Source organism: Pelodiscus sinensis, chromosome 6 (assembly GCF_052426305.1).
Source record: "Pelodiscus sinensis isolate ZL-2025 chromosome 6, ASM5242630v1, whole genome shotgun sequence".
In the NCBI taxonomy this organism is placed as follows: Eukaryota; Metazoa; Chordata; order Testudines; family Trionychidae; genus Pelodiscus; species Pelodiscus sinensis.
The window spans coordinates 59987670-60000660 of NC_143057.1; the positions used below are offsets into that span (position 1 = coordinate 59987670).

The 12991-nt window shown below is 46.7% G+C and overlaps 1 protein-coding gene across 4 annotated transcripts in view; it reads right to left on the reverse strand.

Annotated features, from left to right (window-relative positions):
- AP3S1 (adaptor related protein complex 3 subunit sigma 1) overlaps window positions 1-12959 on the reverse strand; it is a 44753-nt gene extending 31794 nt beyond the window's left edge. Inside the window, exons 1-3 of one of the 4 annotated variants that reach the window (XM_006134482.5) lie at window positions 12739-12952; window positions 10204-10295; window positions 4959-5070 (exon numbers count right to left, since the gene is read on the reverse strand). In XM_006134482.5, coding sequence (XP_006134544.1) covers window positions 4959-5070; window positions 10204-10295; window positions 12739-12807 — 273 coding nt within the window. In that variant the 5' untranslated portion in view covers window positions 12808-12952. Of the gene's footprint in view, window positions 1-4958; window positions 5071-10203; window positions 10296-12528; window positions 12660-12738 lie in introns of those variants that run through there. The other 3 variants (XM_075931979.2, XM_025190376.3, XM_075931980.2) reach the window with 3 other exon arrangements.
- Window positions 12960-12991: the final 32 nt, after the last annotated feature.

Below are 12991 nucleotides of genomic sequence, written 5' to 3' on the forward strand. Positions count from 1 at the left end.
TCCTGTCCTCCTCTTAGAGAGGCAGCAGAGGGGGGGGGGGGGGGGGGGAAGGGAGGAATGAGTAGTTGATACTCCAGTTGACTACCTGTTAAGCTTATGCTTATCAGATAGTTGACTACTCGCTAATATCCCTAGTACTAAATAAATGCAGTAACACCACACATGGGGCTGACTTTCAAAGAAATCTGAAAGTTCTAATAGTCCCGAGCAGGGGCATCACCAATTGGAGGTGGGGAGGAGGAGAGGGACAGCTGTCCAAGGCCCTATCCCACCCGAGGTTCCAGCTCTTCCAGGGTCCCAGAGATGCCCCCTCTCCCACCTTGCCCAGGAGCCCAGCAATTCTGTTGGCAGTCCTGGTGCTGAGTATAACAATCCACCTTGCTAGAAGAGCTGGTCAGCATGAGTACATAGGATATTACATGGGGGTTGTGAAATATCAGCCGCCCCCAAATCGTATCTTTCATCAAGCATTTATAATAGTGTTAAATATAACCCGCGGTTTTCCCTGATCGAGTAAAAAAAAGGCTTGTATACTGGGAGATGAACCGCAGGTAATGTTAACGAAAAGCACCTGTAATCAAGTGTCAATGAGCAGCAGCTGATAATGCCGAGCAGTAAGTAGGCTACAACCCTTATCGCTGGTATATAACCCCTTTGAATCACACCGCTTTTCCATTCATTTATGCCTTCAGTGGTTTTAACTTGTATTTTGAACAGGTCTAAGTGCAAATCCTACACAGCCGATTTTAAATTGTGTGTAATGGCATCTGCAAAGAACAATGAAAACAGAGCCGCAGGGAGAAAATACTCTGTGAATGAAAAGTCTGTTCGGGAGTGGAGAAAAGAAGAAGCAGAGCTTGAAAAGTTACACCCAAGGAAAAGAACACGACATGGACAGAAAGCTAAGTGGCCAAACCTGGAAGAAAACTTGTTGAAGTGGGGGGGGAGAGGAGAGGAGAGGAGAGGAGAGGAGAGAGGAGAGGAGAGGAGAGGAGAGGAGAGGAGAGGAGAGGAGAGATCGATCGATCGATCGTGCGGAGTCAACGGTAGCCATACAACTCAAGGCTCAACTCATGGCCATGGAACAGAAAATCTATGATTTTTAAGGGGGACTCGGGAAATTGGGTGTACAAATTTATGCAGAGAAACAATTTGTCAGTTTGCGCATGCACATCTGCTGGCCAAAGGCTTCACGACGAATGGGAAAAGAAAATGCATGATTTTAAAAGTTTTGTACATAAACAAATTCACCAACTGGCCTTGAAACCAAGCAACATTTTTAACATGGGTAAGGTGCCCATGTCATTTGATATTCCCGCTACATGGTCTGTTGAGGAAACTGGAATGAAAACAGTATGGTGTGGCAACTACCCGTCATGAGCGTGCCTGTTTCACTGTAGTGTTGGCATGCACGGCAAATTGTGATAAATTAAAACCTATGGTGATTTTTAAGAGGGTAACGATGCCTAGAGAGAAACTGCCAACTGGCATTTGTGTTGTTTGTAACAGAAAGGTCTGGATGAATACTGAAGTAATGAAGACGTGGACAGACAGCTGCTTTCGAGCACGAAAAGGTGGGTTTTTTTAATCCTAAATCTCTGCTAGTTTTAGATTCCTTAGCCGCCCACAAAGAAACTTCAGTCCAGAAACTTTTAGATTCTGTGGGTGCACATACTGCCATAATTCCAGGTGGGCTGACCAGCAAGTTGCAGCCACTTGACGTGGCAGTGAACCACCCGTTCAAGTGCTTCATCAGAGAGAAATGGGACAATTGGATGAAAAATGGGGAACATACATTCACTCCGGCAGGTCGACAGCGCCGTGCAACTTATTTGGAAGTATGCAAATGTGTTTTGGCTGCTTGGGACAGAGTAAAAGCAGCTACTACTTGCAACGGGTTCCGCAAATGTGAAATTCTTCTCGACATTGACTCTTCAAGCTCTGATTCCGAGTATGACAACAATTCTGATACTGTACTACAGACCTCAACTGTCACCGAAACCGACCTAGCCTTGGCTATGGATTTTATGGATGTTTTTAAAGACAGTGACTATGACGAGAGTTTTGATGGTTTTGAGAACTCAGACACTGAGGAGGAGGATGCTGGCGCTGATTCTAGAGATCAGAGTGAATGAGAATGTGAAGACGGCTTTTTAATTGTTTTTATTCTTTTACTAATTGCACAGTAAACTAATGAATTTTAATATAACTGCCTCTCTTAAATTCAAATATGCTGCTTTTCTCAAGTAAGAGTCAGTCTTGTTTTGTTTTTGTTTTTTTTACTGAAAGGAAGACAAAACACACTGTATCACACGCGGACGAGTATAGCCCGCAGAGGGGGAGGACGTAAAACTTTGCATAACCTGAGGGTTATATTTGCTAAAGTACGGTAATTTTCTGTGAGCTATTTTAAACTATACTCATTAACTGAGATGCTTTTACAGATAGTCTTTCTGATTACAAGCTCCTTGGGACAGGGTCCATCTCTTAAGTTTGTGAGAAGTGCTGCACAACCAGACTTGGATCCTAATACAGTAAACTTCCGATAATCCGGCACCTTTGGGACCCAGGGGGTGCCGGATTATCAGATTTGCCGGACTATTGGAAGGGGGGGCTATGAGGGGTTTGGGGTGGGAGGGATGCCACCCCAGACCCCTCAGTCCCCCCTTCCAATAGTCCGGCTCTGCCCCAGGCATCCCTGATTCAGCCGCTGCTGGTCAGTTTCAGTGGTCAGTTTCAGTTGGCGCAGCGAGAGCAACCTGGCAGCACCCCAGCTTCTCTTGGGGACGCCTGGGGCAGAACAGCTGAGGTGCTGCCGGGTTGGTCCTGCAGCGCCGCTCCTCGTCGCTACTGGACCAACCCGACAGCACCCCAGCTTCTCTGCCTCAGGTGTCCCCAAGTCAGCTGCTGCTGAAACTGACCAGCGGCTGATTCCAGGAAGCCCGGGGCAGAGCAGCTTTGTCTCAGGCTTCCTGGAGTCAGCCGCTGGTCAGTTTCAGCAGCGGCTGAATCGGGGACAGTTGGGGCGCTGCCAGGTTGGGTCTCGCAGCCCCAAGGGGCAGCGCTATGGGACCAACCCGGCAGCCCCCCAGCTGCTCTGCCCTAGGTGTCCCGGATTCAGCCGCTGGTCAGTTTTAGCAGCGGCTGAATTGGGGAAGCTGAGGGCACAGCAGCTCCAATGGTTCAGCTGCCCGGAGCACTTCCGGGTTCCTGATGGTGCCGGACCATCAGATGCCAGACCATCAGAGTTTTACTGTATCTGGACACTACCGCAATAGAAGCACTACAAAAATTGTTGACACTCTGGAGAATTTCCAACCTCCACTATGTAAGAGGAGGTCAGGCTGTAGAAATCACTCCCTCTGGTGGTCAGCCAAAACACAAATCTGTCAGTTTTCAAGCAAATCTGTCAAATGGACCTACAGTTGATTGAGATTTCTTTTTTAAGTTTCAATTTTATCAGAAGAAAGTTTTTATATTTCTGTCCAACTCTATCCTGAACTAAAAGGGCTGATCAGGAAATTTTCCAACTACAACATTTTTATTGGAAAATGCCTATTGGTTGAAATCAAATTTGTCTCTGGGATAGAGTTGTTTCTGATGACTATCCTGTGACCAAAAATAATTGGAAAGAAATTTTGAAATTGTTGACATGTTCCCTGAATTTCAATTCAAAATTTAAATTAATTTACAGTTAAGAAAAAAAATAAAGGAAAATGTAAAGGAAATGTTTTGAAGTTACCAAATGTTTTAAACTGACCCAATCTGAATCTTTCCCCAGATTTCCAGTTTGTGAAAATTTGAGATGGACTGTGTCAAAATTTGAGACACGAGTTTAAAAAAAAAAAAATTCTTCCACAACAAGAAAATCAGCTCCTACCCAGTTCTACCTGCATTTCACATGCCTGCTTCAATTAACATTAGGCTTTTTGGGCCTCAGACTTGTTAAGATTACAGTAATCTGTGATTTATCTCCCTCATCATAGACACATCTATGGTCATAGTAACCTGAAGTTAAGAAATCCATCTTTCAGATCACATTGCTTTATGCCTCTCGTAAAACTGTCTGCACAACTGGAACTTGCAAGACTCTGTACAACTTTAAACCACTGAGATTTTGATGTTTTTAAGATAGTTGCACACCTACCTAGATACATAAAGCAATTATTCTACAGACAGGAAGAGAAAACACAGGTTAGACAACGTCATTGGATAGTAGAATAAAGTTAGTAGGAGGCTACTGAAGCATCATCACTGTACATATTAGAGCACTGCAAGAAAATTCAGAATTACACAATTGGCTTTGCAAAATGCAAGAGAACAGACTAAATAACTCAAGTGTTTTTTTCTGATCCGACTGTTCCTAATTAAAAATGATGATTTATTTTTGTACATAAAGAGTATTCAGAAACACATAAGAAGTTACATTAAATATTAATGTGCTATTCTTCTCCTCATGTTATAAATATTTTAATACATTTGAGTAAGAAGATATACTACAAAACATAGCAACTCTACTCTGTAGAGCAAGTATCTGTGAAAAGATCATTCATTGTATGTGGTATCCAGTAACCTCCACTGTTCAGACACTACAAAATACCAAATTGAGCAAAGAATAAAAACAAAACCAGGGAGACAGCTATTTGAACGGAATGAATCTGTTCCCAAACTAGACGCTAGGTCTCTGTGACACCACAACAAAATAGGTCAGATTATAATATAGCTCATTACCTGGCAAATGAACTATTTTTGTACCTAAATATTGAACTGGGGAAGGGGGAAAACTTTCTCTAGTAATTACAGGAAACTGTACAATGTTTAAAACTAGTATGCTGTACTTTACACTATAAGGGAAATAATCTTTATTTTCAAACAGTTCAGAAAAAGGTAAAACCTGATGCAGAAACACTAAGGTATCTTGAAAAAAATATGGAATTTCCTTTATAAACAACACTTACCTGTATTAGGTCTAAAATGCCAAGTTCGCTTTCTGAAGAATCCACACAGAAGACAAAGTACAATGTGGCATAGTGTCGGTAGATTAATTTGTTGTCAGATCCACCTATTAGTCTAAAAATGAAGAGATAAACTAGGTTAGTGTCAAGAAAAAGTGAGCAAAACTTATTAACAGCAAGGTAGAAACTTTTCAGAACACTATTTAAATTATGAGATTTTCTATAATACTGCTAACGACCACACTATTATCAGAATATGCTTATTTCATAATGTAATTTAATGTAAAGGGACTTCCAGAAAACAAACAAGCCAAACCAACATGATATCTTAACTCTGAATTATAATTACTACATAAGTGCAATTAGTAAATATCCTCATAGACATAAGTAATCACACCAATATATGCAGCTACACACCAGAATTATGGCACACAGATGAACAAAGACACTCTTCTACCAAGATGCATTCAAGTGTCACTGACATTCTAGCAGTCACTGTGCAGAAACTAAGGAATATTATTCAGAAGGGGCTAACATGTCCAAGTATCTTTCCCAGTCCCACTCAGGGGAGCCATTGAGAAGAGTTGAAAAAGATTAAGTATATGTGTATTAATGTTAGTGATTAGTACACATGGACTGTGCTGACATTCACTTAAATCAAATTTATGGTCTTAGTAATAAACTGAATTAGTACAACAGATGTGCTACAGAATATTTGACACTAATTAAAATTCAATATCCCTAACTTGTAATCAGTTAATCAAGTAATCCCTCTGAGCCCGCAAGCAGCTCTTGTACATTTTTCAGAGAGGTGCAGGGGGGAACCTGAGCAAGCAGTGACAGAAACAGACCCCACTCGCGTGGGGGCCTCACTGCTGCGCCTCTCCTTTTGAAATGTAGCATGGCTCTTTTACATTTCAAAGGGAAAGGCACAGCAGTCGGGATCCCACATGAGCGGGGACTGCTTCAGTCCCTGCTAGCACCATTTTCCCTGCTGTGCCTCTGCCTCCCCTCACAGAGACGCTGGGGGGAACCAGCTTAAAAGCCAATTCCTCCCAGCACCAATGGCTCCTGCTCCTCCTCCTCTCTTCCCCCATGCTACCTCTGATACAAACGGGGGGAGGGGGGGGGAGGAATGACTATTCAAGTAGTGACTTGATTACCCAATAAGCCTAGGATTATCAGGTAGTCGACTAGTTGCTTATGTCCCCATTACAAGTACTAGGCGCACTGTAGTCAACTAGTTCTATTTCAATATTAAAAGAGATGCCAAAATTTAAATTTCTTATGCTTCCCCTTTATCAAGTTAACGAATTACAAAAGGAAGAGAGATCTTAAATGAATTAACAGTGATATGCTCCAGCCCATCCTCTGTAGTCTCCCTGTAAGAAACATTTTTTAACTGCAAACAGCAGAAGGCATCTCTTTTTCCTTTGGACGGCTAAAAATTTGAATTTTAAGCAAAATATAAATATTTTGTAGCACTCAGATATACAGGTATTAAGCCAATGATCCTGTACATTGGGGGAAAACCCTCCTCATCTGGATTTACAAAAGAAGTCACCAGAATCTAGTAGAACACAAGTCTGTACAAACAAGGGACCTCTACAATTTTCTATTAATCAGTTAAGCCTATTAAAAACCTTTAGAACACCAGTACTTTCCACACAACTTCACATAAATGCCTGAAGATACTAGTCTCCTGCTCCCAAAGGGCTAAAATAAAAATGTACATAAAAACTTTTCTATGTGATTTGATTTCAAAGCAAACATTAAAAAAGCCATACAGAAACAAATGCAAAAATCAATTAAGAACTCAATTTCAACTTTTATCACAATTATCTAGGCATTGCTGTGCATTTGACGTTGGAAATTCTATGCCTTAGAGTTTGAAATACTATGCCTTAAAGGTATAATTACCATGGAAAGGGACTTGGGTGTCATAGTGGACCACAAGCTAAATATGAGCCAACAGAGTAAAACAGTTTAAAAAAACCAACAATCTGGGGTGTCATAAGTAAGAAGCAGGAAGTAATTCACCCACTCTATTGCACGCTAATTAGGCTTCAATTGAAGTATTGTGTCCAGTTCTGGACAGCTGATTTCAGGAAAAAAAATGTGCAAAACTGGAAAAATCCCAAAGAGAAAAACAAAAATGACTGAACGTCTAGAAAACATGACCAATGCAAGAATACTGAAAAAACCTGGGTTTGTTTCATCTGAAAAAGAGAAGACTGATATTCCTCTTCTTTGTAACAACCTTTTAGGTACTCATAAATGGTTAAAAATGATTCTCCTTAACCTCCAATAATAGGAGGAAAAGAAATAGGTTTATACTACAACAAGGAAAGTTTAGGTTGGACATTAGGAGAAACTTTCTAATGGTCAGGGTTATTAAGCACTGGAATAAATTGCCTCGAGAGCTTATGAATCTCCATCATTGGAGACTTAAGAGCAGGTAAGACAAACACCTGTCAGGGATGGTCTATATGGTGTTTGGTCCTGCCATGAATGCAGGAGAGATTAGACTAGATGACCTCTTGAGGTCCCTTTCAATTCTAAGATTATAATTATTACAATTATGACCAAAATGTGCAAACTATTCTACAGAGATATAGAAAAACAGATCCTGCTCTAGTCTATTCTAAGCTCTCCCAATAGAAGAGAACAGTTAGTTAACTCATGTTAAGTGTCACTAGGAGGCTGTGCCCCCTGCTCGCTGTGCTCACCAACCCCCCCCCCTTTGGGGGTAGGTGTCTGGCCAGAGGGGGAAGGGGCAGGAGCAGGCCGGGGGTAGGTGTTGGGCTGAGGGGTGGGAAGGGGGTCTCAGTGGAAGGGGTGAGGGGACTGTGTATGTGGGGGAGAGGGGGGAGTGTTCAGGAGTTGTGTTCAGATGGTGGAGTGGTGCCGGGGGAGAGGGAGGGGGCAGGCTCCCATGGCAGAGGGGAAGGTGTCTGGCCAGGGAGGAGGGGGCAGGAGTGGGCTGGAGATGCAGGGTCTCAGCAGAAGGGGTGAGAAAGCTGGGTTGGGCGAAGGTACCCAGTCCCTCGGAGTGTGAAGTGGGAGCCAGAGCAGCCCATGCTCGCAAACCACCAGCTGCCAGGCCATGGTGGCTCTGCAGACCAGGGCTCGGATTCACCGCCCAGCGCCTCCCCTCCCACTATGGCTGTTGGAAGAGGCATGTTCCCCCCCCCCCCCCCCCACCTCTCAGCCAACCAGCATAGAGCACGGGCAAGGTCTTCTCTAGGGATGTAATAGTGTAGTCACTTAATCGATTAACGAATAAGCAAAAGTTTATAGTTTAACGTTACAGACTACACGCATTCCCCCCCCCCCCCCCCAGTAAATTTTTTTAGCAGGCTGGCCAACAGCCCGGCTCAAGTGCTGGCTTGCGACGGGTCCGGGACCTACCCCCGCTGCAGCTTTGTATTGAAAGTGTATTAGGAGCAAGGTGGGCAGGCGGCCTGGCTCAGTTCAGGCTTGTCTTGGTCCAGGAGCTCAGACCCCGCCCCCTTAACAGGGGCTGCTGCAACCCCACGCTCCTGCCCTTTTATCAGAGACAACAGCACAGGGCGACAGGCAGCCTGTCTGAAAGGGGAGCAGTTTTTTAAACTGGCTCCCCTCGTGGACCAGCTCCCGCCTGGCACCCCGCTCTACTGCCTCTGTATCACAGGCAGCAGCACAGAATGGCAAGGGCCTCCTCGGGAGTGGGGCTGGAGTGCACTGGCTGCCAGCCCCACCCCTAGGGACTACAGAATAGTCGATTGATAAGAACTCATGAGATTACTCAACTACTTAAGTAATTGATATTTAACACCCCTAGTCTCCTCCCAGCCATGGAAGGGTAGTTCGCTGCGCAGCACGAGGGCCGCATGGAGCCCAGCACAGCAGCCTTAGAACTGCCACAACCAGTGCTCAGCTGGTGTCCGGGAAGCAGTGCAGGGCTAGGTGAGGGGGTCAAGGCAAGCACTGGGAGTTCTGGGGGCCGGGCTAGTGCTGGGGAGCTCTGGAGGTGAAACTAATACTGAGGGGCTCTGAGGACGGGGCTAGTACTGGGGAGCTCTAATGGATGGGGGGCTCTAAGAGGTGGAGGTCTGACACTGTGGTGTCCGAGGTGGGGAGTTGGCACTGGGAAGCTCCGGGGGCGGGGCTAGTAGTGAGGAGGCTATGGAGGCAGGGTTGGCACTGGAGACGGGGCTAATACTAGGGACTGGAGGCCAGCATAGGGGCGAAGTCATGGGGGGGGGGGGGGGTTGGGTGCAGTGGGGCTCTGCAAACAGGAGGTTGGCACCGGAGGGGTGGGGAGGAAGTTAAGGGGCAGGAGGCTAGTACTGAGGCATTTGGGATGGGGAGCTGGCACTGGGGCTCTGACGGTGCGAGGCAGGCATTGGGGGGGTTGGGTGCCAGGAACTCTGAGGTCAGTGGCTGGCGATGGCAAGTAGTGGAGGGGTAGGAGGGCGCTAAGGGTTAGGGCTGCACAGGGAGTCTCTGGGGTCCAGACCTTTTTATATCATGGACCAACAAACCCATTCACATACTTTTTATGGGCTGGTAACATTTTATTTGCATATTTGAATGTTCATTATTTGCATAATGAATATGGAAATATTAAATAAAAATGTTACTGATCTGCCAAAAATTTGCACATGGGTTTGTCAGTCCACGGTATAAAAAAGTTGGGAACCACTGGTCTAGATGGTGCTTGGTCTTGCCATGAGTGCAGGGAAGACTGTATTATACGACCTCTTGAGGTCCCTTCCAGTTCTAGGTTTTTTAATTATTACACTTAAGCCCAAAATGTGCAAATTGTTCTACAGAGATATAGGAAGACAGACTCTGCTCTAGCCTAGTGTATCAGAGGCAGCAGTGTGGTTGTGGTAGCCTGCTTACTGGGAGCATGGCTGGCAGGCAGCAGCTGGTACATCTGGGAGCTGGCTTCCGTCATGCATCAGTTCCCAGGGAGACAGTTGCCGCCCCATGCTGCAGGCTCTGGAGTATAAAAGCAGAACCTGCAGTGCAGCCAGTTCCCTGGGAGTGGGGCCAGCCTGCTCTGCTCCTGAGTAACCACTGAGATTTTCAGTGATTGCCCGGTTACCTAAATAACTGCTTTTTAAGTATCCCTCTTAGAAATACCTAGACAGAAATATTAACTAAATTACTGCTCTAAAATATGGTACTCCTGAAGGGTTTTGGGGACATCCTTCGCTGTTCATTAACATTTGAAATTTCTATTAAACTTTATACTTACAAGCCTCCCTCTAGGAAATTACAAACATTTTCATCACGTTTAGATACCAAATGGAAAGTTTCCCTGATAATTTGTTGCTGTGTATCTTCACTCTATGAAAAGAAAGTGTATTTTACTATAGGACTAAAGTGGATTATAAACAGTAATTTATATATCATATAGTTTGTACTCTATTTACAGCACTATTCAAACAATCAGCTCTGAAGCCTTCTAATCCGTCACCCGAAGCCCATATTCTTCTTGTAACGCTATTTCATTATCTTTGAAGTCTGCCTTTGTGCTAGATGGTGTTATATTTCTAAACTAGAACAGAGAAAGCTTAAAAAGTGGCAATAGTAGAAATGTTTTACTGCTCTCAAAAAACCTACACTTATTTAACATACATCTTTAGTACAAGTACTTTTGAGAAGAAACATCCCCTAGAACCATCCCTGAAAAATAGACTGAATATTTATATTGACATTAGGGATATTAAAATGCATTTTTAAAAAAAAGTGTAACCACTGAAATTTCCAGTTTCATTTCGTATTTAGTGAAGTTATGTAAGAAAAAAAAAATCTACATTTGTAAACTGCACTTTTACGATAAAGAGCTCCTGTCCGTGGCAGGCAGGCAGCTCCGCAGTCAGTGCTTGTGGGGAGTCGGCTTTTAAGCTTAAAAGCTGGCTCCCCCCTCCCCCAGTCTTGCCAAATCCCCCTGCTGCCTCTGATACAGAGACAGAAAGGTGGGGGGGGGGAGGAGGGTATACTTGTTTGGATTAACTGAAAATCCCAGGTGTCTCCGTTAGTCATTTAAACAACTATATGCTGACATCCCTGATTTATACCAGCACAGAGGAGCCAGGCGGGAGCTAATTTAAAACCAGATCCCCTTGCAAACCATGTGCCTGCCACCCCTCACTGCTGCCTCTGATACAGAGGCAGTAGTGCGGTTTGGAAGCAGTCCCTGGCTGTGGGGCGGTTCAAACTCCCTATAGAGAGAGGCTGTGGGAGGGAGGGAAGGCTGCCCTAGTGCTGACTGCAGACAGAGGCTGCTTTGTGGCAACTTGCCCTATTGTCTCTTGTGCCCCCCCCCCCCCTCCCAGCATGCTGCTGCCTCTGATAGAGGCAACAGCACAAGGTTGAGGCATCAGGCAGTACGGCAGAGCTGGTGCACTGAGGAACCAGTTTTTAAGACAGCTATTCCCAGCACTGGCTCCTGCTTTCGCCCCCTTTGCTGTCTCACATAGAGGCAACGGGGGGAGGGAGGAGAGGTGAAATGCAAGTAATCGATTAGATTAACTCATTAGCCTAGACCAACTTCTCCAACGTTTTTGAGCATGAGATTGCTTTTTAAATTTAAGTGCAATCCAAGATCTCCCTCAAATATAAATATCCTTGCTCTGCCTCTTTCCCACCCCTGCTCACTTCATCTTTTCTCTCTTGCCCATCCTCACTCACTTACATCAGGCTGAGGCAGAGGGTTGGGGTGCAGGCTCTGGTCTTGGATTAAGGGATCTGGAATGTGAAAGGAGCTCTGAGCTAAGCTTGGGGCAGGCAGTTGGGATGTCAGAGGGGGTTCTAGGAGCAGGGTCTGGGAGGGTGTTTGGATGCAGGGGTGCTCGGGGCTAGAGCAGGGATGGGACATGGGCTCCAGCTGGGCAAGGCTGGTGACTCCTGGGTGGTGGTGCAGTGAGGCTACGGCAGGCTCACCCCTGTCCTGACCCTGCACAACTTCCAAAAGCAGCCAGCAAACTCCATCCCAAGTCCTGTTGTGCCCCCTCTCTGCTCTGTGAAGAAAGGATACAGAGTGGGAGGGGGCACCCTAACTTCAGCACCCCTCCTGTCCCTCCCCTGCACTGCACAGAAAGCAGGAGGCTCCCAGGGTAAGGGGCAGCTCCAAGGCAAAAAGTGCGTAGCAGTGTGGGGAGGGGGCAGCTGAAGTGCTGGCACCTGATAGCCTCTTTGCCAAACTACTCAGGATCACCTGCCAGAGACTCCAAGATCTACCACAGGCAACCACTGGCCTACTCTTATCGATTGACTGGTCAACTACTCGGGAGCATCCTTACCAGGGCTCAGGCTGGCAGGTGCCGGGAAGGGACAGAACAGCACAGGGTCACCCCTCAGTTGAGCTACCACAGGCCTGCAAGCTAAAACCCGCACCATCCTCCAGGGCTAATACAGGGAGGGCAGCCCCAGAGCCCGCCCAGCTGCCCTGGCCACGCCTCATACTGCCCTTGCCCCGCTGGCCTCCCAGCCAGGAATGTGAGCGTGTGTCCGTGTAGACACGAGCCCGGGCCCACGGGTTACACGCAGGCTGCCGGTGGCAGCGGGGGGCACGCACCGGCCCCGAGGAGCTGGCTGCCGCCCCGCCTGTCAGAGCGCGACCGCTGACACGTCTCGGGGGTGCGCGGCTGTTCGCGTCACGCATTTTAACAGCCCCAACCGCCTCCCGCGGCCCAGCCTGCCCCGCGCTACGGGCGCGGCCAACCTCAGAGACCCCCCCCCGGCGCGCGGCGCCTGCCCTCCCCAGGCCCGCAAGCCCCGCCCCTACATAGCGCTGGTAGAACTTGGAGAGCCGGGGTTTGCCGTGGTTGTTGAAGATGAGAATCGCCTTGATCATGGTGAGGCGGCGCGAGGGGGCCGCTGCAGCCGGCCGGGTCGCTGCGAGCTCTGCCCCTCCCCCTTCGCTCTGGCAGCAGCTCCCGCACTATTCCTGCCCGGGGCGGAAACGGAACCGCTCCTGCTACTCACGTGACACCAAGTCACCTGACAAGAAAACGGCAGCGCTCATTGAGATAGTCAAC